General features: G+C 37.4%; 2 protein-coding genes across 2 annotated transcripts; both read left to right on the top strand.

Moving 5' to 3' along the window:
• Positions 1-8848: 8848 nt before the first annotated feature.
• LOC143852334 (exocyst complex component SEC8-like) lies at positions 8849-15404 on the top strand. Its single transcript, XM_077361720.1, has 4 exons — positions 8849-8911; positions 14515-14610; positions 14694-14743; positions 14823-15404. The coding sequence occupies exons 1-4, from the start codon at positions 8849-8851 to the stop codon at positions 14911-14913; spliced, it is 300 nt and encodes a 99-aa protein (XP_077217835.1). The 3' UTR covers positions 14914-15404.
• Positions 15405-16525: 1121 nt separating this feature from the next.
• On the top strand, positions 16526-23326 carry LOC143852897 (uncharacterized). The gene is made up of 3 exons (XM_077362544.1): positions 16526-18511; positions 18623-18956; positions 22021-23326. The coding sequence occupies exons 1-3, from the start codon at positions 16798-16800 to the stop codon at positions 23111-23113; spliced, it is 3141 nt and encodes a 1046-aa protein (XP_077218659.1). The 5' UTR covers positions 16526-16797; the 3' UTR covers positions 23114-23326.
• The last annotated feature ends 4039 nt before the right edge of the window (positions 23327-27365 follow it).

The raw sequence follows: 27365 nt of genomic DNA, 5'->3' as shown, positions 1-27365 counted from the left end.
CTAAAAGGGGCTCTAAAGGTTCCTAAAGGAATTTTGAATTCACCAGCTCTTAGGAATCTCGAATTCTTTTGGGTTTGTGGAAACTTTTAGAGTTTTCTTGAAGCTTTTAATTATCTAGAGATATTTTGGTGTGTTTAATGTCTTTTAAGTTGTTTAATTGGAAGCTTTAGTTTCACTTGTGATTTTTAGTGGTCTTTTGGTTGATGGCTTTTAATAGATTTAAATTGATAATTTTAATGAGTGAATTTTGGGTTTGTAGCTTTTAGGTTGGGTGTATTTTAGATTAGTGCCTTTTGATTTTTGTTTGTAAAAGGACATTAATACAACCATGTTTTGACAATTCCATATATTCGACAAAACGTTGACCGTTAAAAGATCTAATAAACGCAGCCCACTAAAACTGTCATAACTCTTTAACCGCTTGGCCAAATTGAATGTGCGAACATGCGTTGGAAAGATCATTTATATGGCTACAACTTTGTAGTTCAACATTATTTGTGAATTTGTGATTTAGAGGTTCGAAATTGGGTCACAAGATGGGCAGCCAGCAATATGGCGGGAATGATATTGGCACCGCCATATTTTTGTCTTATCATTTCTTGTCGAATAATGGGCTGTGATTATCATTTCGGAAGGTAGGTTGTGTCTCTTTTCAACTGAAAAAGGGGTTGTGACTATCAAGTTGAGATGGGTTGTTTTGTTTATCAATTTAGAAAAGGAAAGGGTATTGTTATCAAATGATGCTCGAATGGGCTAATGTTGCAATTAGATTTTATGTTTTAAGGGCTGTTTGGGAATGGAAAATATATTCTAGGGGCTGTTTGGGAATGGAATTTGTAATTCAATTTACTGTTTATTGGTGGATTTTAATTTCCAAAGAGGGTTTGTTAATGGATTTTATGTGTATTCGAATTGGAGGGGTGTGGCTTTATCAAAAGTGGAATTTGGTGGACTGTTGGGGATTACAAAAGTTGGTTCTAAAATTGAGTGAGGGTTGCAAAATGAGGGTGTAATCCAAATTAGATAGGTTTTGATAATTCATGTAAAATTCAAGTTTTCTTTCTTGTAAATGTTCAAAAATTTTAATGAATTGTTTTCCCAAAACAAATCCGAAATTCCTAAAAAAAAACTAATGATTTTAAGATCCTACTCTAATAGGTTCTAATGACCCTAACACATTAATTATATTTAGCATAAGTGAAAACATGACAAAAGGCCAAACCGGTACCAAATTAAACATGACAGCAACCAAAATATACGCAAAACAACACTCAATCATACAAATATAGAAAAGAAAATAAAATTCCAAAAGGCATACCTTTTTGTAGACGATATTCCATGCAAACTTATGGAGAAGAGGGATTCGGTCTAGGGAGAGGGCTTGAATTTTCTAAGAGAGGGGTTCTCTCCTTTCTTCTCCTTTTTTCTTTTTTTTGGTGGGATGAGAGGGTATTTATAGGAGAATGGGATAGGAGTTTAGGTGAGGTTAGGTGAGGTTAGGTAAGGTTAGGTGAGGTTAGGTGGTTAGGTGAGGTTAGGTGAGGTTTGGATGGTTAGGATGAGATGAGAGGTTAGGTGAGGTTAGGTGAGGTTTGGATGGTTAGGATGAGAGGAGAGGTTAGGTGGTTTTGGATGGTTAGACCCAGGTCAAGATCTGCCATTGATCTAACGATTTACGGAAATCGGGTCTTGGAATGGAATCAGGGTCCGGGCTATGAAGTGACCCTAGCTTATTTTGTCCCGATTGATGATCCGTAAAGTCAGATCAAGATATTAATGACCTAAAACATATAAATCAATGATAGAGAGGGTTCTCACATGGATTTAACACACTAAATTCACCAATCAGGGTATTTTTCAATTTTTCGGATCTAATCATCTCACCAGGTACATCTCTTTATCATTTTGTTTTTTCAAAAAATTTGAGGATGCATACTTTACCAATGAAATTCTACGGATCAATATATTAGGTTATTGTTGGTTAAAGTAAAGCAAAATGTGGGTGTCTACAACTTCATGCTGAGTAATTGGATTGGATTCAGTCTACTCCACCAGTGGTTGAGGATTGTTGAAACAGTGGTTGAAGCTGTGTAATTACTGGTTGAAATGGTATCAATAGTGGTTGCAACATTGTCAATAGTGCTCAATGTCATGAAGGAGTTGTGCAAACTCTTCCCGCACTGGTCCAGGATTTTCCAAAATTTGATCAATGGATTGGATTCCATCTACTCCACTGTGTGTAGTTGAAAGGATATCAATAATGGTTGCAACACTGTCAATAGTGGTTAATGTGTGTAAGGAGTTGTTCAAACTCTTCCTAAACTGGTTTATGATTGTTTAAATGTTGTCCATTGGATTGGATTCAATCTAGTTGAGGATTTGTGTCATTGGATTGGATTTCATCTAATTTAATACTGATTTATGATTGTTGGAATAGTGGTTAAAACTGTATAATTAGTGGTTGAAAGGGTATCAGTAGCAGTTACAACACTGTCAATAGTAGATTGGATTCCATCTAATTGAGGATTTGTGTCATTGGATTGGATTTCATATACTTTAATTGTGGTTGATGATTATTGGAATAGTGCTTAAAACTGTGTAAGTAGTGATTGAAAAGGTATCAATAATAGTTGTAGCACTGTCAGTAGTAGTTAATGTGCGTAATGAGTTGTTCAAACTCTTCCCAAACTGGTTCATGGTTGTTAAATGTTGTTCATTAGATTGAATTCTATCTAATTGAGGGTTTGTGTCATTGGATTGGATTTCATCTACTTTAATAGTGGTTGATGATTATTGGAATAATACCTAAAACTATGTAAGTAGTGGTTGAAAAAGTATCAATAGTAGTTGTTGCACTGTCACTAGTAATTAATGTGTGTAAGGAGTTGTTCAAATTCTTTCCAAACCGGTTCATGGTTGTTCAAATGTTGTTCATTAGATTGGATTCCATCTAATTGAGGGTTTGTGTCATTGGATTGGATTTCCTATACTTTAATAGTGGTTGATGATTATTGGAATAGTGCTTAAAACTGTGTAAGTAGTAGTTGAAAAGGTATCAATAGTAGTTGTAGCACTGTCAGTAGTGGTTAATGTGTGTAAGGAGCTGTTCAAACTCTTCCCAAACTGGTTCATGTTTGTTAAATGTTGTTCATTAGATTGAATTCTATCTAATTGAGGGTTTGTGTCATTAGATTGGATTTCATCTACTTTAATAGTGGTTGATGATTATTGGAACAGTGCTTAAAATTGTGTAAATAGTGGTTGAAAAGGTATCAATAGTAGTTGTAGCACTGTCAATAGTGGTTCATATGTGTAAGGAGTTGTTCAAACTCTTTCCAAACTGGTTCATGGTTTTTCAAATGTTGTTCATTAGATTGGATTCCATCTAATTGAGGATTTGTGTCATTGGATTGGATTTCATATACTTTAATAGTGGTTGATGATTATTGGAATAGTGCTTAAAACTGTGTAAGTAGTGGTTGAAAAGGTATCAATAGTAGTTGTAGCACTGTCAGTAGTGGTTAATGTGTGTAAAGAGTTGTTCAAACTCTTCCCAAACTGGTCATGGTTGTTAAATGTTGTTCATTAGATTGGATTCTATCTAATTGAGGGTTTGTGTCATTGGATTGGATTTCATCTACTTTAATAGTGGTTGATGATTATTAGAATAATACCTAAAACTATGTAAGTAGTGGTTGAAAAGGTATCAATAGTAGTTGTTGCACTGTCACTAGTAATTAATGTGTGTAAGGAGTTGTTCAAACTCTTTCCAAACCGGTTCATAGTTGTTCAAATGTTGTTCATTAGATTGGATTCCATCTAGTTAAGGGTTTATGTCATTGGATTGAATTTCATCTACTTTAATAGTGGTTGATGATTGTTGGAATAGAGGTTAAAATTGTGTAACTAGTAGTTGAAAGGGTATTATTAGTAGTTTCAACACTGTCATTAGTGGTTAATGTGTGTAAGGAGTTGTTCAAACTCTTCCTAAACTGGTTCATGGTTGTTCAAATGTTGTTCATTGGATTGGATTCCATCTAGTCGAGGGTTTCTGTCATTGGATTGGATTTCATCTAACTTAATAATGGTTTATGATTGTTGGAATAGTGGTTAAAACTATGTAATTAGTTGTTGAAAAGGTATCAATAGTGATTGCAACACTGTCGATAGTGGTTAATGTGTGTAAGGAGTTGTTCAAACTCTTCTCACACTGGTTCGTGTTTATTCAAATGAACAACATTTCAAGGGGAAGAAATTCTACTTCAAATTCTGTCTGAATTACATTATAACAAAGTGATTCGTTTACAATGTCAGTTACATTTCCTAATTATGATGCACTTGATATATATATGAGAAGAAAACAATGAACTTTACATTAAAAAGCATATATAAGTAGTTAAATTACATACAACAACGAGCCACATGTTCTTTAATAACAAATAGCCCAAGGTTGGCAAAGTCTTATACATTCACACGCCCATACACACCCTCTAAGAATTCATTGAGCAGAGTTCTTCTCATAGCAATAATATCACCATGCCAGAAGTCCAAAGCTCCATCTCTGCTGAGGCAATTCATTTCCTTAATAACAAATAGCCCACAGTCAAACCTGCAAGAAGGTAAGATTAGATGAAGTTAGAACTGGCCGAATTTCATAGTTATAGTGACCAATTCAAATTTGGTTACATCACCGGTTTTTTTTAATGGGCCGATGAGTAGGTTCAACCACTTGAAATATATCTACATTTTGATTGTGCTGATAAGTAGGTTCAATAAGTACAGAGTTGAACCACTATTTAGATAATTTCAACCACTATTTACATAATTTCAAACAATAAGTACAGAGTTCAACCACTATTTTAACCAATTTCAACCATTAAAACAGAGTTCAACCACTATCTTTACCAATTTCAACCACTACTAACATATTTGAACCATTATTTCCACCAATTTCAACCACATAAACTGATTCCAACCACTATTTCAACCAAAATTTTATAGATTTCAAGCCCATTTCAAACAACAAGTACAGTGTTTGACCACTATTTAGATAATTTCAACTATTATTTAAATAATTTCAAAAAGTAAGTTCAGAGTTTCAACCACTATTTCTTTATTGAGTTTTTATATAATGTAAGGCCTTAAAGTCCATTATTTTTCAAAAAGTACCGTACGGCCACACCATAGGATGATCCAAACCGTCCATAAGATGGGACACAACCTAAATAGGTTGTGCATTTAGGTTGTGCCCCACAAATCATTTCCATAGGTTGATCCTAACCTTCCGATCTATGATCAACCCTCTAATGTGCGGTCCCTCTATAGATCGGATGGTTATGATCAACCTATGGAAATGATTTTTGGGGCACAAGCTATTTAGGTTGTGTCCCATCTTATGGATGGTTTGGATCATCCTATGGTGCTGCCGTACAGTACTTGTTGAAAAATAATGGACTTTAAGGCCTTTTATTATATAAAAACTCTTCTTTATTCAAAAAAACTATGAGAGGAGAGAGAAATGTCACTTTCAAAGGAGAGAAAAATGACAGAGAAACGTCACTTTCAAAACTAAAGGTAAAACTAAAAAAATTATTTCTTTATTCAATAGGATGAAGGGTAAAAGGGTCCTCAAAAAACATGAACAGTGAAAAGAACTGCTTTTTGGTTGTTTTCAACTTGGAATTGCTTTAGCGTCAATAGTGTAAGAAAGAGCTTTTTTTAGGTCATTTTCCCAAATAAAACTTGGTTTGATGGGAATGATAACCCAAACTGGTTAAAAAAAAGAGTAATGGTAAGGAGACCGAGAGTCCCACGGAACAGGGGACCTAACAAATGGTTTATTGCCACAATTTCACAAATGACGTAATCCAACCCTTAAGTTTAGGAAAATAAATCAAAAGTAAATTTTGTTGGACACATGGCACATTTTTATTGTAGCCATGGAAAAAAAACTTGCCATAACTCAAGAGCCCTGACTTGTAGCCATGGAAAAATGATTCTAGATTTCTGGTAGGGTCCATTTGCATGTACCAAAAAGTCAGAAAATGATAATAAAAATATACATTTTTCATTTCCTAGCATTGTTCGGTGTGGGCCCCGATCTGAGAGAATAGTGCTGAGGGACGCGAGATCCCCCGGCAATCCTCAAAGATCTCCACAATGTGAAGGAGAGCTCTACCAAGGAACTCTCGAAACGGTTGCCACCCTCATAGCATAGCACGAGTGGCGATATAAAATGAATGAGATACCTCTCGATTCGGGAACAAGTCCAGATTCGAGACATACCTAAATAAACTCAGAGTTGCCATCCATGGATACGCCATGGAACCAAAAATAAACAAATGCTCTATTTGCAACTGATAACCAGAGATACAAAAGGGCTCGTGCCTGATTACGAATGGAGAAGGTCCGAAGAGCACCCCCAATTCGCCCTAGTGCGAACACTTGGTCTCTTATGCCATTTTTATTAACTCCAAAGAATTCTGAACGAAAATCATGTGAAATGGGAACGGAATATCCCCGAGGAAAACGTCTACCTAATCATGCATGACTCGGGGATGAAAGAATAAGCACACACAAAATAAATGGATGAAGTGTTACCTAAGCATTACTAGGTTATGAGTGACATGCCTAACTGGTGTCTAAGTTCTGGTGGATAAACACATGCATGCTACAGCTAAAGGTATAAGGTCTGCACAGGATGAGAAATCTAAAACTAGGAATTAATCATGAAATGAATTAAGATACAGTAAACGAAATAAAGAATAAACAGAAATACAGGCAGATAAAAGAATAAGCATGTGAGTAAGCCAAGAAATAAACACACACTATCATGATCCTATGCAAAAGTCATAATCGATATACAAACACAAGCCCTAAGTGCTAACAACAGACCCTAAGACTCTAATGCTTAAGTCTGAGTCTTTAGATGATCTGATGTTCATCCAAAGAAGCCTACGTATCCCCGCCTCCACGAGAATCAAGGCAACATAGTTCTTCGCACCTATTCTAAACTAGATGCCTAAGACATCTAGACCTCTATCCTAGACTCGACCTAAAAGACCGGACTAGTTATTAAAGCTTCTTGTGCGATTATTTAAATCCCAGTGGATTGTGTATTCAATTCTTGACTAAGGAGATCCCCTGATGAATGACCTGCAATTCTAAAGCTACAATCTTTCCAGATTCAATTTTTATGGACAATAAACCATGAACATTACCCTTCGAATCTCTGATTATTCCCCCTAGGCTTGCACCATTAGATTCACAAGAGGCGTCACTATTAAGCTTGAAATGTTCCTCCTCTGGTTTTGTCCATTTGCATTTTTTTCTTCTCTCTTTGGAGACAACCGGAAATGACTCCCATTGTTGAAAAACTTCTTGTAGCCATGGTTTTAAATTTTTCCAAAACGACCGGAATGTTTCTTTGTCCATCCCCATTGAAACAAAATCTCAATGAATTCCTTCCACGTCATGATTTCCCCGAAATTTCGAACAAAATTATCGAAATTCGACCAAAATGGTCAGAACGAGATGCCATGATCTGCATTTCATTTCATTCCATTAATGTAGAAAATAATATTTGGTAGGCATCTTTGAACTGCATAGCAAAGTAACTGTGTCTTATGCATGCGATGTTTTAGATTGGCATGGGGCCAATAATACCTCGTAACTCTATGTGGTATTGACATAGAGTTGGGGTCCTTGGAGGGGAGACCGGTCATTGCACTTTCTTATGCTTTATTACATTGTACTTCTTTATTGACTTTACTGGTCCAGACATATGCGACAATACATGTCACTGGGTGTTCAATGTTATTAAACCCAAGGTTTTAAATTTTAGTTTTGGAGGTAATTTCGGGGGTAACCGAAACCGAAATCCCAAAATTTCAGCCGAAATTCGGTAAAGGCACATGAAATGTCGTTCTTTTGGGCTATAATTTCAGCTGAAATTTGGTAAAGGAATAAAAAATTAATATTTTATAAAACAATTGGCCGAAATTTCTCAAATTTTGACCAAAATTTGGTAAATTTCGGAAGTTTCGGTTTCGGTCCTTACCGAAACCCAAATTTTCGGATTTCGGCCGAAATTTAAAACCTTGATTAAGCCATTATGAATGGTTTTCTTTCTTATGCGATGGTTTTTAAGTATGTATTTGTGCTTCTTTTAGCATTTCCCAAAGTTCCATCTTAAAATTTCATCATTTGAATATGTTTCTATAGGTTTTCGTAACTTTACAAAAAAATTACCGAAATTTTCACTGAAACCAAAATGTTTCCGTTTCCGTACCGACCAAAACCGAAATTTAAAACCGTGCCTATAGTGGCTCATCAACTTGGTTGGTTCTATTTGGCATGTTCAATTGGATTCATATGATATGCTGCCAAGTTAGGCGATGGCGATCCGGACATCAAGTCAATGGCATGTACATCATGCATAGGGGATTTGGCACTTTATCGGGAATCACAGCGGCGAAGTCGGATAATACTTCAATAGCTGCTCGGATAATGGTTCACTAACTTTGGGAGCCACTTCCAGTTGTTTCCCTTTGTCAGTTATTTTAACTTGGCGATCACAGTGACGATCGGCCCATTCTCCTTTCTAGACTTCCAACAAGTTAAATCATAACATGTGGGCTCTTTATAACTTAACCAAATTAAAAAAACACTAATCTAGAATAAGCCCCACTTAAAACTCACAAAAAAAACCCAACTTGTGGTGGAGCATAATAGGCCCCACAAGTAGACTCCATCTCAACTTTGAAATTACAAAGTTTTGAATTGACTATTCTGCGCTTTTTTGTTCTTCCCATCATAGGTCTTAATTTGATCCCTATCACCTGATTATATGAAATCTATCAACCTTTTTGGGGTCGAGCAGATATGCCGAAATTTGATTGCATTGGAACAGGTTTGCACTATATATATTTTTTTGAAAATTAGGTTTGCACTATATATCAATAGTCTTTGCAATATTGTATTGGATATATCCAATACAATTTCACATAACCATTTTACTTAGAAGTAAATATATTTGTTGATAGAGGTTTAGCATCTTAATGTAAAATTGATATGCTAAAATTCTAAACATCTAAAATCTTGGACAATGTATAATTATTAATTTTTGATCTGTTTTCCATTCTACAAAAGATATTATTGCACTATAAGGTATATTCTGTGAAACTTTCACTTTCTAAATATGGAATTAGTAGATATCATCAATTGAAATAGAGAATAATTAGGAACAACATTCTTCAAGATTAGGAAAATTTAATTATCTGTTCTTACATTGTTACTACCAAATGAATGGCATTGAATGCACATGAATGTCCATGCCTCGTACCTAGAATTTTATGGACCATCCACGGTTCCTCTATCAGATATCTTCCTTATAGCGTGTTCAAGGAACATGATATTTCTGATATTGTATTTATACATTAGTACTCTCATTATTGATTATGATATTATATATATATATATATATATATATATATATATATATATATATATATATATCGAGGAACGTGTTGGTGAGCTTAAGCTCACCAAACTTATGGTGAGCTTAAGCGCCCCAATCACATGGGTCCCACATTTTCTGTGGTGATTCAAATCATTCATTTGCAAGGCCCTATCATAGATAGGGTGTGTACCAAAAATCAGCTCCATAGGATCATCATAACCCCTCCATTTGTGGAGGACAAAAATGGGCAGATTTGTGGACAAATAATGTCTGTCCATTTTGACCTCCACAAATGGATGGGTTAGGATGATCCGATGGAGCTGATTTTTGGTACACACCCCATCTATGTAAGGGCCTTTCAAATGAATGCTTTGGATCATCCTAACAAAGTAGGCCCCTAATGTGATTGAGCGCTTTGGTGAGCTTAAGCTCACCAACACTTTCCTCATATATATATATATATATATATATATATATATATATATATATATATATGCTAGAAATAGAGTTAGGGTTAGAGCGAGGAAGAAGAAGAGGAGTAGAGATATGGAGAGCCTCCACTAAGGAGCTCCTCATGTAAATGATGTGTATATAGGCCCCAATTAAGGCAACAATGTACAATGAGTGTAATACCCCTAAGACTATAAGTAATGACTAAACTGCCCTAAATACATGTTATTCAACACTTTCCCTCAAGCTAGATTGTATATACTATGGAACTCCAGCTTGCTACAAAGGAGACTACAACAACCAACTACAAATAACAAAAAATACAGTAAGCTCATACACACATCCAGCTTGGTTGATCACTCCTCAAGTTGGTGTGGCGAATACATAATGAAATACGTAATAATAAAAGACGACGACCACAATGAGAGTACAATCGTCGAGATCAGCATCCACTAAAAAGGAACAGCTCCCCCTTAAGCAACACCACGGCGAGAGCGATCAGAATAAGGCCTCCCACTGAATAAGAGGTCAGCGAATAAATCTGCAAACCTCGAAGGATCGAACAGAGACACCTCGGCAGGGAAATAACAACAAGCACCACGAGCAGGAACACCAGCTAAGTAGCACAACGCCAGTAGAAGAAGAACAAGAGATGGGGAAACCATCGGAGACAAGGTCGACGGGGAAATGTCGCATAGAGATAAGGAGACGAAAACTAACTAACAATGGGGAAACCATTGGCTAGATAGAAGGTCGGCGGCATTAACATCGTTGCTTGAAGAGAGGTCAATGGGTAAACCGTCGCCTGAAGAGAGAACCAACCAACGATGGGGACACCATCTTTTGGAAAGAAGGTCGACGGCATGAACTTCGTCGCCTAATGAGAAGTCGACGGGGAAACCGTAACCTGAGGAGAGCCAACCAATGATGGGGACACCATCGTCTGGAAAGAAGGTTGCCGGGGACACCGTCGCTTGTGAACCGACCAACGATGGGGAAACCATCGCCCGGTGAACCGACCAATGATGGGAAACCATCGCCCTGTGAGACTAGGTCGACGGGGACACCGTCACCCGTGAGCCGACCAATGATGGGAAACCATCACCCGGTGACTAATAAGGCATAAAGCCGGACAATAATGAGTAAACCTACGCAAGAGAAGACATCAAAGAGGAAACAATGAACAAGAAAAATTGGCACAATGGAAGAACAACCACACAGGAGACGGACGAAGAACATAAAGAGAAGAAGAAACTCACATTACGAAGGAATGGTGAAATACATTAAAGAGGAGACATCATGAAGAAGGACGAAGAACAGAATCACCATTAATACTCCCCCTCAGGTGAGACTACATGAGCCCGGAGACAACAACACAAGAAAAGATGACAGGAGACAACAAAAGAGGACAACAACAAGAAAAAGAACAACATAACAACGCTAGAACATGACAAAAAGAGAAAATAAAGAGATTTGGAAATGGAAAAGGATTTTGGGGAGTAGATCTACAAAAGAGAAGAATAAAGGAATTTGGAGTTGGGATTGGGATGCCTAAAAGGGATTTGGGAAGAATATTTTGAATTCAAAAGAGAAATAAAGGAAAGATTTGGAGTTTTGGGTGGAGATTTGGAGATGCCGAAAGGCCTTCAAATTTAATTCAAAAGAGAAAGAAAGGGAAGATTTAAGGATTGAAGATTCGGGATTTAGTTTTGGATTTGGGGTTGAATATGGAGGATTGAGATTATAGATCTGGGGTAACTGCAATCAAGAACTGAGATTTTTTTGGTTGGAACTTACGACAAAGGGGACGGACATAGATATTGCACAAGAGTGGAGGATTTTGGCTGTGCGATTACATGAAACACAAAGTGATCGCATCATTAAAGAAAGTAAAAAGGGATCGCATCGTGAAAGCAAGTAAGAGTAATCGCATGATCTATAATCACAAGAGCAGAAACTTGCGATTAAGAAAGTTAATTGCAACTTGCTCGGGTAATCGCATGAAAATTTGAGGGATTGAGAGGATGTGCTGATTCGTTAATACCAGTTGGGTCCGGGGAGAAATTTTAGGATTTAGAGATAGATTTTTGAGGGACGAGTATTCGCATGTTTTTATGTTATTATACGGCGTGAATGGAGAGAGATTCTAGGGATAGGGAGAGATTTTAGGAGAAAAAGATCTGACAGAGAGATTGTAGGGATTTTCCGAAAACAAAAAAGAAGTTGCTGTGCGCAAACAAGGAGAGTGAGAGAGAGAGAGAGAGAGAGAGAGAGAGAGAGACATGCGAGAATGAGAGAGATTTTAGGGATAAGGAAAGAGAATATAGGTTACTCTCAAATACGCAATGCCCTGAAAAAAAAAGAGAGAAGGGATTACGTTTCTGCAAATCAAAAAGGGTGCGAGAGTGGTTTCCGAGAGAGAGAGAGAGAGAGAGAGAGAGAGAGAGAGAGAGAGAGAGAGAGAGCTTGGGATTGCGCTTCTTCTTTCTTCTTCCTTGGATCTCAGCTCTGATACCATGTTAGAAATGGACTTAGGGTTAGAGAGAGGAAGAAGGAGGAGTAGATATATGGAGTCTCCACTAGGGAGCTCCTCATGTTAATGATGTATATATAGGCCCCAAATAGGGCAACAATGTACAATGACTGTAATAATCCTAAAACTACAAGTAATGACTAAACTACTCTAAATACATGTTATTCATCAATATATATAGAGAGAAAAATGTTTGTGCACTCGAGCGCATATAGGCTTATATGCGCTCGAGTGCACAAATAGCATGGGCCCACATTTTTCCGATGATCCAAAGCATTCATTTGAAAGACCCTTACATAGATAGGGTGTGTACAAAAAATCAGCTCCATAGGATCATCCTAGTCCATCCATTTGTGGAGGTCAAAATGGATGTCCATTCATCCATTTTGACCTCCACAAATGGATGGGTTAGGATGATCCTATGGAACTGATCTTTGGTACACACCCTATCTATGTAAGGCCCTTTCAAATGAATGCTTTGGATCATCATCCTTACAATGTGGGCCAACATGAGTTTTGTGCACTCAGACGCATATAAGCTATATGCGCTCGAGCGCACAAACATTTTTCTCTCACACACACACAGATATATATATATTGTACGCGCGAGCATCCACATGTATGATTTACATGCCATATGAAATCATCCATACTTGGGTGAACTCTTTTCACACATGTTTTCAATTATTACATACATTATTCATATCAATGTATATATACACAACTATTTTGTGTACAGTGTACCTAGATCCATACATAGATGTGTGCGTTATTAAGAAAGGAAGGGGTCTCCTTTTTCTTTTTCTGCTCATATTCAGTAATCCATATAATATTCTAAAGGTTGCTGATTGGCCTCTCTCTCTCTCTCTCTCTCTCTCTACTTTGTTACTTTGTTACTGTTCCTACTCCTTTACTGGCTTCTAGTGGAAAGTGATGACCATGAATCGAAACAACAGTGCCAATTCAAAATATCCTCTTGCTTATGTTAAAAAATTCCTAGCTGGGATAAGGATTGATTTTTTATTTTTTTATTTCCGAATTCTTTATGCACTCTCAATGGATTTCAAATCCATGACTTTGGTCGTCTTCTACTCTAGGCTTGGATTACCTCTTGGCAAGAGGATTTTTTTTTTTTTTTGTGGGGGGGGGGGGGGAATAGGGTACATGGGTGATTTGGTAGAATGATGCCACAGGTGATGAAGATGTCGAGTTTCTTTGATCCTGCCAAGTGTTGGGATTTTCCTCCATGGGCATCAGTAATTCTCATTAATGACATTCACTGCATAGAGTGAATCCGATTCTTTCCAAACATTTGCGATTCTCATTTTCTTGACTAAGAAGATCCCCTGATGAATGACCTGCAATTCTAAAGCTACAATCTTTCCAGATTCAATTTTTATGGACAATAAACCATGAACATTACCCTTCGAATCTCTGATTATTCCCCCTAGGCTTGCACCATTAGATTCACTCAAACTGAAATGTTTCCGTTTCCGTACCGACCGGAACCAAAATTTAAAACCGTGCCTATAGTACTCATCAACTTGGTTGCTTCTATTCGGCATGTTCAATTGGATTCATATGATATGCTGCCAAGTTAGGCGATGGCGATCCGGACATCAAGTCAATGACATGTACATCATGCATAGGGGATTTGGCACTTTATCGGGAATCACAGCGGCGAAGTTGGATAATACTTTAATAACTGCTCGGATAATGGTTCACTAACTTCGGGAGCCACTTCCGGTTGTTTACCTTTCAGTTATTTTAACTTGGCGATCACAGTGACGATCAGCCCATTCTCCTTTCTAGACTTCCAACAAGTTAAATCCTAACATGTGGGCTCTTTATAACTTAACCGAATTAAAAAACACTAATCTAGAATAAGCCCCACTTAAAACTCACAAAAAAAACCCTACTTAAAACAGTCGTGGAGCAAAATAGGCTCCACAAGTAGACTCCATCTCAACTTTGAAATTACAAAGTTTTGAATTGACTATTCTGCCTTTTTTTGTTCTTCCCATTATAGGTCTTAATTTGATTCCTATCACCTGACCATATGATGTTGCAGGCTTTGGCAGCCATCCCATCAATCAACAACGAGGCCATCCAGCAGAGATTGGATCGCGTCCGGACTTTCTATGAACTTTTAAATTTGCCATACGAGGCAATTCATCTTACTTTGACTGTGTCCTTATATCTTATTCTTCCCTTCCGATCATTTTGATAGATGATATTCTTCTGTTGCAGGCCTTACTTGCCTTCATGAAAGAACATGAGTACTTATTTACGACTGCCGAGTAAGTAAATATGCAGTTTATCATCTTGTTGATTTTCATAAATGAGGAAACAGCTTACAGCTGAGCATTGGTTTGGCAGGTATTCTAGTCTTCTAAAAGTGAAGGTCCCAGGCAGAGAGATCCCTATGGATGATCCAGAACAGTTGGTAGCTGAGATATTGTCCCATTAACATTTTGATGAAAGCTCAATCTGGAGAAATATGAAACTTCAACAATTTTCAGCTATTACTGTCATTGAAGTTTTGTCAAAGAGAGTGCAGAAAGGATGTTGGAAGAAAAGATGGTGGACCAGAAAGCCTGTGAAGGAATCAAAAGCTCTGCTCTGTTTAGAGAGAATAATAGTAGGACGAGAGACTCTTTTTCTTGTTATTATCATTTGTTTGAAATATCCTCTTCCATTTCTTTGTATTTAATCTTTCATGGATACATACATCTGTTAAGAACAGAGTGGTGGATCAAGAAAAGAAGAAAGTCTGATGTATTCTATACATGAAGCAAACAACTAATGCTCTTAGGTGATTTCTAAAAACAGCTTTGTTATGTAAGAGTCCTCAACACCGGTCATTTTGGATCCTAGCTTTATCTAGGCTAGAATGGCTCTGCAGCCTGATATATGGGCCAGATGATAAATAAGAGAATACTAAAGATTCGAGCCATAGAATTTCTCAATTCTGACACAAGATGCTTATTAGATAGAAGAAATACATTAGATGTAATAGAATTATTTCGCCATTAATGTTTGCCATACTGGTCGATATGTTTTAACAGTCAAGTCTATCTGCTGAAATTGGCAACATATGCCTCTTTCAGTTTAAATAGTCAAGCCTTAACTGTGTCATAGTGTCCACTGAAATCATGCAAAAAAGGTATAGTGGGGCCACCTATTTGGATGATCTAAACCATTTAGATAGGTCTTCCCTCAAAGATTTTCTTCATATGATGATCACGACCCTTAAAATTGTCTAGGTGTCTGTAATATTGTTTTCTAACAGCAGCAAGGAGCCATCATTAAAAAGTGCATTTATTATTCCTTAACTGCTACATTTTTTCAGTTCTTTTATAAATGCACTGAGGGGATGTGATCCAATGGTGGCACCCACGCCACTGATTTTTGCAAGAGCGCCCTTCAGTTTAGCATTCCTTTAGTCTTTTTTTATGAATAAATGTGATACACTTTGCAAAATGGGGATTTAGAGGTGGAAAATTTATGGTGTGTTGGCCCACCATAGGTATAAAATTGATCGGGGCAGTTGAATTGGATGATTCTAAGCTTTTGACCGTTAATTATATGAAGACTTTGATGAAAGGTTCTGATTAAAAATCTTACTCGTCCTATCTATGTGCCACGTGTACGGCTACAATTAATTAAAATAAAAATTAGGAAAATGCCTTACCATGATTAAAGGGGAACGAAGAGAAATAACACGCTTAGTCGCTTACTGTGTTTGATTTTTCTGCTATTAAAAACAAAAAAAAAAACAAAACACTTGGTTTGATTTTTCCACACATAATTCAACCGCCTCGACTTGTAGTCATGGAAAAATAATAAAAATATACATTGTTCATTTCCTAGCATTGTTCGGTTGTCATTTTCTATTCAAATGACAAAAGTTAATACATTTTTGGGGAATGCTAAATTGAAAGGTGGCCTTGCAAAAATCAGCAGTAGGGGCGCCATCATTAGCATTTGATTTTTTTGCAAGAGTGTCCTTGACTTTAGCATTCCTCCTACCTCTCTTATAACTAAATTGGTGATTTTGTGTTGACCCACCACAGGTACAAATGCCATACCGTACCTGAATGAACAGGAGAAGAAACCTCCACGAAAACGCAGTCTGTTAGATTTTCCACACGTCATCGTGGAAAAAACATCTCTCTACATTACTGGTTCCTTCTTTTATAGAGGACATGGAAGAGAATGGATGGACAGTTCAAAACAAAAAAAAGATATTAGATGGTGTTTTTGCAAGAGAGATTTGCATTCGACCAAGGAATCTCTAGTAAAATGGCGATTAGATTCTGGGAGTTTTAGGGGATGATTGGTGTTTGATGCTATGGAGGAAATCCAAGTGTACCCAATCGGATCTGGGTCCGAGACAAATTCCATATGGAAGAAGAAGAAGAAGCAGAGATTCCAATGGAGAGCAGTCTCTGATGAGAATAGAAAGGAGTCCACAAAGAAGTGGGTCATTCGAACTTTTTATCCAAACAACACCTCTGAGAAAACCCACTCCAAATCTTTTGCTCTCTCTGATCATCAAACCACAAGCTCCCATCATCATTCACTTGCTGCTCATCCTATTTTGACAGATACTTGTCATCTGCCCAATTCTCAAAATCCTTCAATTAATTCACCATCCATGTCTTATGAAGAAGCCTTCTTCCAGAGGAATCAGAGTAATGGGTATCGAAAAAGGGCGGAGAATAGGAAGAAGGAACCTAAGCTTCCTCCTCCAAAGACTTCGCTCTATGCAGGTGAGCCCGCGATTTACTTTGATGAATCAGTTATCAATGCAAAAGCTGAGAAATTCAAATACTGTCTTGTTGGGAAGTTCCCCTACTCATTTCCAAGCTTGACACAGATTAGAGAGTGGGTTGCTAGGGAATGGAAACTTAAAGGCGATTGGTCTGTTACCTTACTGGATTTCAACCACATTTTCATTAGGCTAGACAATGAATCGGACATGATCCGGTTGTGGGTCAGGAATAGATGGTGGATTAATGGTCATTTGATGAAGGTTTTTAAATGGACTCCTCAATTCCGAGCAGGAAATGGGGAACCCTCTTCTGCTGCTGTTTGGATTGCACTCCCTCGTCTCCCTGTTGTTTTCTTTGAAGAAGATGTCTTATTCTCTATTTCATCTCTAGTTGGAAAACCACTTGCAATTGATGTTCCAACAAAGATTCTGTCTCGAACCAATGTTGCACGAATCTGTGTAGAAGTTGATCTTCTCGTAGAGTTCCCTCGTCGAGTATGGATTGGAATTGGGGAAGGAGGCTTTTGGCAACGCATATACTATGAGAAGTTACCTTCCTACTGTCTTAACTGCAACCGCCAAGGGCATTCAACAAAGATCTGCAAGTTCAATGCAAGCAATTCTGTAATTCGCAATTCTAGTGACAAGGTAACAAACTCTGCCCGGGAAATCTTAAAGACTGAAATAAATCAACCCACCAAACAGGATAGTTGTGGGACTTTTGATCCAAATAGAGGATATAAGGCTGCTTCTAAATCTTTGATTGATGATGAACCTCGCTATGGTTCTCATAATCCGGGAAGTCAACATACCGATGTTAAAGATCTTCGGAAGACTCAGATAGGTGTATTCAACTCTGACGAATTCAGATCAGACATCAAGTCCCTTGTTAGCATTCGATCGTCTGAGAACTTGGGAGATCATCATTCAGTTGATGAAGTGATCAGGTCCAAGTCAGCTGATCTCAAATTCTCAAGTAACTGGATAGTAGATTGGCACGCCGAAGAAGAATATAGAACATCTAAGCCTTCTGTCCACAAATCTATGGAAGGAGAAAGCAGCGAGATAAAGCATGATCAAATATGTGACCTAAGTAAAGATAGAGAGGGACATAATCAGCTTATCGCAGAGGCTCCATCTCTACTACCATCAAGTCCAAGTCTTGCATTTCAACATAGAGCTGGACATAGTGTGCCTATCATTAAAGATTCTTCTCAGGTACCATCGAACCGGGTTACAATTGTCGAAGCAATGACCAGAAGCTTAGGAACTACGGAAAACATCAAAACAGGTAAGAATAAGGGTAGGGAAGTAACTGATCTGAAACCATAGAGCTATTATTTTCCAATCATTGAAAAAAAATCTTAACCTCACTATTTTTCTTCCTTTTTTCTTTTGGTAGGTAGACAGGGTTTTGGTGGAACCTTTTCTACTTTATCGATAATGAACGCAACATTTCTTCGTACCTCAACAAATCATGCCAGGGATGATGGGAATAAAATAGAGAAAGAAGTAATGCATGTGCTAAAAGTGGGAACAGAGCGAGCAAATTTAGATGAAGAAATCATTCGGGTTGGTAGAAGCATCTTAGAAGAAGAAGAAGAAGAAGAAGAAGAAGAAGAAGAAGAAAAGAAATTTCAAAGCCATCTAACTGATCAGCATAAGCCACAAGAACTACAGCATTCGAAGAACAATAAAAGTAAGAAAAGCCTGATAAAGCAAACTCCTCCCACCAGGTATGCTGCATTACCTTTGTTTAAATGACTTCAAAAATGTTTTTTTTTTTTAATATTACTGTGATTAGCAATGACTCATCTAGAAGATATCTAGAGTCCATGCTTAAAGAACAAAATCTAGGAACACTTGGTATAGTAGAACCAAAGATTTCCTCTTTACTGATTAGCAACACAAGGTTGGTGATCTTGGTTTATAGAATTGCTTCACTAGAAATAGAAAAACAATCACTCTGATTATCTTACCAAAACATTGAATATTGTAGGGATTAGCAACAACCACTCTAGATGATATCTGGACTCCATGCCTAGAGAAGAAAATCTAAAGATTCTTATTAGGGCGATGATATTTTCACTCGCCCTTGCATTATGCATTCGCCTCCCTAATAAAGTGATTTGACGTCAAGAAGCGTTAAAGTTGCCCACTTTCACGTCAAATCACGTTTTAAGGGGAGTGCATGCGTAATGCAGGGGGAGTGAAAATATCATCTCCCTTCTTATTATAGCAGAACCAAAGATTTCCTCTTTACATACGAGGAAAACACAGTGGGTTCAAGAATTGGTTGATTACACACATAACAAACTCTCATAATCAAGTATTTTACACATGTTGAATGAAATTTTATCTCTAGGGCATGGGTCGAGAATAGAGCGTACAGATCTGGAGTCTTTAACATCGTTGCTGTTTGCTTAAACTAGGGCCCATGCTGGTTGCCTACTGATTCTGCTCTTCAACTTGAACTTATCTCGGAATGCATCAATTTACATATGATTTCCAAACAGGGACTTTCATGTGTTGTTTAACCAAATAGATGCAAAGAATAACCTAGAATTTTTTTTTGTTCATAACCTTAATTTCTAGAGTGACCATAATCTAGAGGTACTGAAGGTTTGTTTGATCAGGTTGTGTGATTAGATTACAAGTTGAAGGATTTGTTGGATCAGGCTGTGTGATTAGATTACAAGCTGAAGATATTGTTGGTGTAGGTCTTCAAAACTCGGTCTAACATCTTTATTCCTCTTTAGTGAAGGAAGCTTCAGTAATGATTATTAACCTAGATTTTCTAAATTATCAATTATATTGTACTCAAACCCTGGCACAACGGTAAGGTTGCTCCATTGTGACCTGGTGGTCACGGGTGCGAGTCACGGAAACAGCCTGCGTACATCTAGCCTTCCCCATACGCCGCAATGGCGGGAGCATAGTGCACTGGGCCGCACTTTTTATCGTACTTGTGCACTCTCTTATGATTTCTAAAAGCTAATACTTGATGCAATGCTATTGGTTTCTACCATGGTTTTAAATTTCGACTGAAATCCGAAATTTCGGATTTCGGTGAGGAACGAAACGAAAAGGCACCGAAACCGAAATTCCTGAAATTTACCAAATTGCGTTCAAAATTTCAGAAATTTCAGTACTTTCGATTGAAATTTCGTCCTAAAAATCCGGCTTTTCGTTCACCAGTACCAAATTTCGCCCGACATTTCGGGATTTAGGCTGAAATTTCGGTTTCAGATAAGTCCGAAATTTAGCCGAAACCGAAATTTAAAACCATGGTTTCTACTTTCTTTTTGTTTGTTGATTTACAAGGAAGTGGAAGAAAGAATTACATAAACAAATTCATTTTCTTTTATTATGTTTTTAGACCTTGCTTATTTTAATTAATACAGGTTATGATTATGTAAATTTGCATTTTTCTTGGAAACTTTAAAGAGAATATATTCATTTTCGTGAATGTTGTTGTTCTTACACTGTTTTCCCAATACACTGTACTTTCAATCTCCTTAAAGAAATGTTTTAATTATGAAAAATGAAAGAATATCATTTTTCTACCTCCACTATCCAGTTTTAACGGAGGTCTTCGAGTAGCATTGTTTTTTTTCCCTTGAACGAGAATAAATTCATTAATGGCTGTAATCGGAATACATCAACGGGACTAGGCGTCCCACCAATGCAAACAACAGTTGTACAGCAACAATCTAAAAAACTCTAATAAAAACCCATTGAAAAATTTAATAGTTTAAGTAAATATAATGTTTTATTTTTATATATAAAACTAAGGACAGATAAAACTCAAAACATATGGTATTTGCAAAGTTGTGGTAGTAGTATTCAGAAAAAACTAAGTAAAAGAAACCAGAAAGTGTCCCCATGAATCATAAAGTATTGGATGCCAAGACATGTCTGACATAGGTACTTCTCCCATTCAGAAGAATCCGTGTAACATAGGCCCCATCTCAGCTAACCAAGCAAAGTTCAGTTCTGTTCAGAACTTCAGATACATTGCAACAACATAGACCCATATTGTATCTGAGCAAAAATGCAGGAGCGTCCTCATTCCAGCACCTGTTTGACTCACTTATATCAGTCATTAATGCTCCTTAAACAAAGGTACCTACACCATAGTCCATGTTAATTCCACATCCAAGCATATTGCTGCCATCAGTCAACGATCCTCCACTAGGAGGAGATTGTGAATTGAGGAGCGGATCATAATATCTCCTTTGGTCATGTAAGGAGATCAGCAAACTGCGAGGCGGATAGACTCACTAGGAATGGAGCACATAGACAAAGCTTGGAACTTTTCGATTTTCTTCCTCATTAGATTCCCATTTTGTATTTTGTTTTCTCTTTTCTTGGTTTTGTATAATGACCATCTAGGTCGGATGTTCTTCTCTTCTTAATATATTCATTCACCATTCAAAAAAAGAGTCAATGAACCTCTTCTACCAGCCAGTGATTTCATTAACAGACAGATCATTCTTGGCTTGAGATATCTGTATTGCACCTCTAACCCAGGTTGGCACCAATTTGCGTCCGAACATTCGCAACCAGTATGCATTGTCAATTTTTGGCTAATATTTCCATTCCATGTGAACTTTTTGGTGCAGGTTCAGATTTCATATTCTTTAGATTGAGCCTCTCAAATGCTTAAAAAGACTTTCAATTCCAAAAATATCATCCCTTCCAGTCATGATTTAATTACTTTCTTTCTTTAATGTGCATTAAGTCCTGATGGTTTGATCGCAATAAAAAAATTATTCTAATCTTATTCTTTCTCTACAGAATGAAATTGTCATTGATGAATCCTATCTTCATCTGGAAGAAGAAAAGGGAGAATATTCAAACTCAGGAGATTTTAGAGAATTATATGTACTACCTCGCCAAAATAATATACAAATATTCAGATATCAAGGCCATGACCATGTCTTTTAGGGATGAAATTGGCGGAGGAGGCTTTGGTTCTGTGTTTAAAGGGATGCTTCCTGACAGCCGGCTGGTTGCTGTTAAGGTCCTAGAGAGAGAGTCATGTCAAGGTGAAATTGAGTTCCATCGTGAAGTTGAAATCCTAAAGAAGGCTGACCATGTTAATATTATTAGTCTGCTTGGTTTCTGTTCAGAGAAGTCCAAAAGAGCTCTGATATATGACTTCATGCCCAACGGATCTCTTGATAAGTTCATCTTCGGCATGGAACCAACTGGAGCCCGTCCTCTAGGATGGGAAACACTGCACAAAATTGCAGTTGGCATTGCTCGAGGGCTCGAGTACCTACACTATGGGTGCAGCATGCATATTTTGCATCTGGATGTAAAACCATCAAACATTCTTCTTGACCAAGACTTTTGTCCAAAGATCTCTGACTTCGGGTTGGCGGAGCTGTGGCCTACAAAAGAGAGTTACTTGAAGGATCGCATCTGTGGGACTTTGGGTTATATGGCACCTGAACTTGCCATGGAAGGCAGTGTCTCTGACAAGTCAGATGTTTATGGCTATGGAGTGACACTGCTAGAAATGGTTGAAGGAAGAAGGCTCGTGGTTCCATATCCCAATCCAGAAAACATTACCTGGGCACACTTAGTCAGCCCGGTTTGTAACCGTCTTGATCAAAGAGATTTAGGACTGGAAGGGTTAGCTGGGGTTGCAGACGAAGAGATTGCAAGGAAGATGATCTTGGTTGGTCTGTGGTGTATACAGGATAATGCTGCAAATCGGCCTTCAATGAGGAGGGTAGTGGAGATGTTGGAAAGAAGCATTGACAACTTGCAAATGCCTCCTAAGCCTTCCTTTAGAGATGCTATGATTTACTCATCAACGGATTCTGGAGCTGCAGAATTTGGAGCTGTGGATTCTTTTACAGACTCATTAGAAGGAAGATGATCTTGGTCAGTTTTGTGGTGAAAAGATATAATCGTAAGATCAACCGTAGGATATTTTCCTTCCATGAGTGTGATTAATATTATCATTTGAAGATAAGCTTTTACTCTTGTAGCAATTATTTGTAATTGTTTTTACTCTTGTAGCAATTATTTGTAATGTTTTTACTCTTGTAGTAATTATTTGTGAATGAGATTATTTCTTCTTTTTGAGCAACTTATTACTCTCTTTCCTCTAAACACTTAGTTCTCTTTTCACCAAGTCTCAATTCTTCCCTTCGCCTTGATTCTCACAACTTTTACACTTGTAGTAATTATTTGTGAATGAGATTATTGGTATCTCTTCTTCTTCTTTATCTGATTTTTCTTCTTGTGTTTTTGCTTGATAGAGGTGATCAACTCAAAAGTCAATAGATAGATGCTGTAACAATCCTTTTGGGAATTGGGATTTTTTTTTATCATGTGAAGATGTGAATTATTAATAGGACTTAAAACCAAACCTTGTCAATCATGAAAATATGCTTTCAAGTTTCAACAAATGTATCAAACACCACCATTCTGTCACGGATGCTCTTAACAGCCCTTTGCCAAGTAATTATCTTTCTCAGAATCTATATATGAGTTTGAGTAACATTGTAAACTTTTTCTACAGGCAAAACTGTATGGTGTACTCACACAGCTGTTGGCCCGTTGCTGGATCAAATATCGCACTCTGATTACGCGCAAAACACCTATATTGATTCCAGGAATTCAAATAATTCCCACAAATTAATACTTTTTTGGGGAATGCTAAAATGAAGGGTGCCCTTTCAAAAATCACCTCAAGGAGCCACCATTGGATCCACATAAGCAAATTGCATTTTATTATCCGTTATCTTATACATTTTTCAGTTCTTTTATAAATGAACTGGGGGGATGTGATCCAATGGGGGGCACCCACGCCACTGATTTTTGCAAGAGCGCTCTTCAGTTTAGCATTCCTCTACTTTTTTTCATGAATAATTGTGATACACTTTGCAAAATGGGTATTTATACCATAGGTCTAAAATTGATCGGGGCATTTGAATTGGATGATTCTAAGCTTTTGACCATTAATTATGTGAAGACCTTGATCAAGGGTTCTGATAAAAAAAATCATATTCGACCTATTTATTTGCCGCGTGTACGGCTACAATTAAGTGAAAAATAGTTAGGAAAATGGCTTACCATGACTAAAGGAAAATCACATCCACGAAAATGCAGTTTGGGTTGGGAGAAAATATGTAAAAGAGAAATAACGTGCTTACTTTGTTTGATTTTTTCCATGAAAATGCAGTTGGGTTGGGAGAAAAGATCGAAAAGAGAAATAACACACTTACTTTGTTTGATTTTTCTGCCATTAAAAAAAGAAAGAAAATGGGTAAATGACCTAAAAAAAGCTATTTTTTGGACTATTCACACTAAAGCAGTGGAGAGTTCAAAATGACAAAAGTGAAGTGCTTTCACTGTTCACAATTTTTTTTAAGACCCTTTTGCCCCTCCTGCCCATTCATGTGTCACATCATTGCAGAGAGCCAAAAAAGTGTTATTTTTTCCCTTTTTTCCTTCTACCTTCATTAAAGCTAGGTTTGGAGTTTGCAAGGTAAGTAAATCTGTGTAACTAAATATGTTTATGGTTTTAAACGTGTTATTGTATTCATCATATGAGACTTGTCTTCCATGATTGGTTTTAAATGTTTTTCCGTCCGTGATTGTTTACAAGCTACGTTTGTAGTTTTGTAGAGTGTATTTAGTTTTGTAGATTGTTTGTAGTTTTGTGGATTGTTCTTTGTAGAGTGTATGTAGTTTTGAGTTGTGTTATAATACTCAATCCTCAAACATGTGTTAAAGTCAATCGTTAAACGCTATTAAAGTTGTTAATCGTTATAATACTCAATTGCTTTTAAAGTCAATCGTTATAATACTAAACCGTTAAACGCTATTAAAGTTAATCGTTAAACGCTACTGGATTGTATTCCACCTACGCCATTAGTGGTTGAAGCTCTGTACTTACTGGTTGAAATCGTATCAATAGTAGTTGCAACATTGTGAGTAATGATTAGTGTGCACAAGGAGTTGTCCAAACTCTTCCCAAACCGGTTGTACAAGTTGAGTGATTGAATTGGTATGAATTCCATCTACACCAGTAGTGGTTGAGGATTGTTGAATGGTGGTTGAAGGTGTGTAATTAGTAGTTGAAATGGTATCAATAGTGGTTGTAACACTGTGAGTAGTGATTAGTGTGCACAAGGAGTTGTCCGAACTCTTCCCACACTGGGTGTCCAAAATTTGTTCATTAGATTGGATTGGATTAGATTCCATCTACTTCATATTGAGTTATTAGATTGGATTCCATCTACTCCACTAGTGGTTGATGACTGTTATAATAGTGGTTGAAGCTGTGTAATTACTTGTTGAAATGATATCAATAGTGGTTGCAGCACTGTCAATACTGCTCAATGTCATTAAGGAGTTGTGCAAACTCTTCCCGCACTGGTCCAGGGTTGTCCAAAATTTGTTCATTAGATTGGATTGGATTCCATCTACTCCACTAGTGGTTGATGACTGTTGGAACAGTAGTTGAAGCTGTGTAATTACTGATTGAAAAGATATCATTAGAGGTTGCAGCACTGTGAATAGTTGTCAATGTCATTAAGGAGTTGTACAAACTCTTCTTACATTGGTCCCGGTGGATTGGATTCTATCTACTGCATGTTGAGTGATTGGATTGGATTCCATCTGCTCTACTAGTGGTTGAGGATTATTGGAACAGTGGTTGAAGCTATGTAATTACAAGTTGAAATGGTATTAATAGTGGTTACAACAATGTGAATAGTGGTCAATGTCATGAAGGAGTTGTGCAAACTCTTCCCACACTGATCTAGGGTTGTCCAAAACTTGTTCATTGGATTGGATCCATCTACTTCATGTTGAGTGATTAGATTGGATTCCATCTCCACTAGTGGTTGGGGATTGTTGGAATAGTGGTTGAAGCTGTGTAATTACTGGTTGAAATGGTATCAATAGTAGTTGCAACATTGTCAATAGTGCTCAATGTCATGAAGGAGTTGTGCAAACTCTTCCCGCACTGGTTCAGGGTTGTCCAAAATTTGATCATTGGATTTGATTCCATCTACTTCAAGCTGAGTGATTGGATTGGAATTCATCTACTCCACCAGTGGTTGAGGATTGTTGGAACAGTGGTTGAAGCTGTGTAATTACTGGTTGAAATGGTATCAATAGTGGTTGCAACATTGTGAATAGTGCTCAATGTCATGAAGGAGTTGTGCAAACTCTTCCAGCACTATCCAGGGTTGTCCAAAATTTGATCATTGGATTGGATTCCATCTACTTTATACGGAGTGATTGGATTAGATTCCATCTACTCCACCAGTGGTTGAGGATTGTTGGAACAGTGGTTGAAGTCGTGCAATTACTGGTTGAAATGATATCAATAGTGGTTGCAACAATGTCAATTGTGCTCAATGTCATGAAGGAGTTGTGCAAACTCTTCCCGCACTGGTCTAGGGTTGTCCAATACTTGTTCATTGGATTGGATTCCATCTGCTTCATGTTGAGTGATTGGATGGATTCCATCTCCACTAGTGGTTGAGGATTGTTGGAATAGTGGTTGAAGCTGTGTAATTATTGGTTGAAATGGTATCAATAGTGGTTACAACATTGTCAATAGTGCTCATTGTCATGAAGGAGTTGTGCAAACTCTTCCCGCACTGGTCCAGGGTTGTCCAAAATTTGATCATTGGATTGGATTCCATCTACTTCATGCTGAGTAATTGGATTGGATTCAGTCTACTCCACCAGTGGTTGAGGATTGTTGAAACAGTGGTTGAAGCTGTGTAATTACTGGTTGAAATGGTATCAATAGTGGTTGCAACATTGTCAATAGTGCTCAATGTCATGAAGGAGTTGTGCAAACTCTTCCCGCACTGGTCCAGGGTTTTCCAAAATTTGATCAATGGATTGGATTCCATCTACTCCACTGTGTAATTAGTAGTTGAAAGGATATCAATAATGGTTGCAACACTGTCAATAGTGGTTAATGTGTGTAAGGAGTTGTTCAAACTCTTCATAAACTGGTTTATGATTGTTTAAATGTTGTCCATTGGATTGGATTCAATCTAGTTGAGGATTTGTGTCATTGGATTGGATTTCATCTAATTTAATACTGATTTATGATTGTTGGAATAGTGGTTAAAACTGTATAATTAGTGGTTGAA

The sequence above is a fragment of the Tasmannia lanceolata genome, unplaced genomic scaffold, assembly GCF_043159265.1.
Source record: "Tasmannia lanceolata isolate RefF3 unplaced genomic scaffold, GAP_Taslan_0.1 ptg000019l, whole genome shotgun sequence".
NCBI classification, from domain to species: Eukaryota; Viridiplantae; Streptophyta; class Magnoliopsida; order Canellales; family Winteraceae; genus Tasmannia; species Tasmannia lanceolata.
Note: the sequence above shows the minus strand (reverse complement) of the source record. Positions and strands in the feature narration are given on the sequence as shown.

Coding starts and splice junctions, on each gene's coding strand:
- LOC143852897 (XM_077362544.1), top strand. CDS start 16,798: ATGGAGGAAATCCAAGTGTACCCAATCGGATCTGGGTCCGAGACAAAT. Junction 18,512..18,622: donor TACGGAAAACATCAAAACAG/GTAAGAATAAGG, acceptor TTCTTTTGGTAG/GTAGACAGGGTTTTGGTGGA. Junction 18,957..22,020: donor AAGCAAACTCCTCCCACCAG/GTATGCTGCATT, acceptor CTTTCTCTACAG/AATGAAATTGTCATTGATGA.
- LOC143852334 (XM_077361720.1), top strand. CDS start 8,849: ATGAAATCTATCAACCTTTTTGGGGTCGAGCAGATATGCCGAAATTTG. Junction 8,912..14,514: donor ATTTGATTGCATTGGAACAG/GTTTGCACTATA, acceptor ATGATGTTGCAG/GCTTTGGCAGCCATCCCATC. Junction 14,611..14,693: donor TTTTAAATTTGCCATACGAG/GCAATTCATCTT, acceptor CTTCTGTTGCAG/GCCTTACTTGCCTTCATGAA.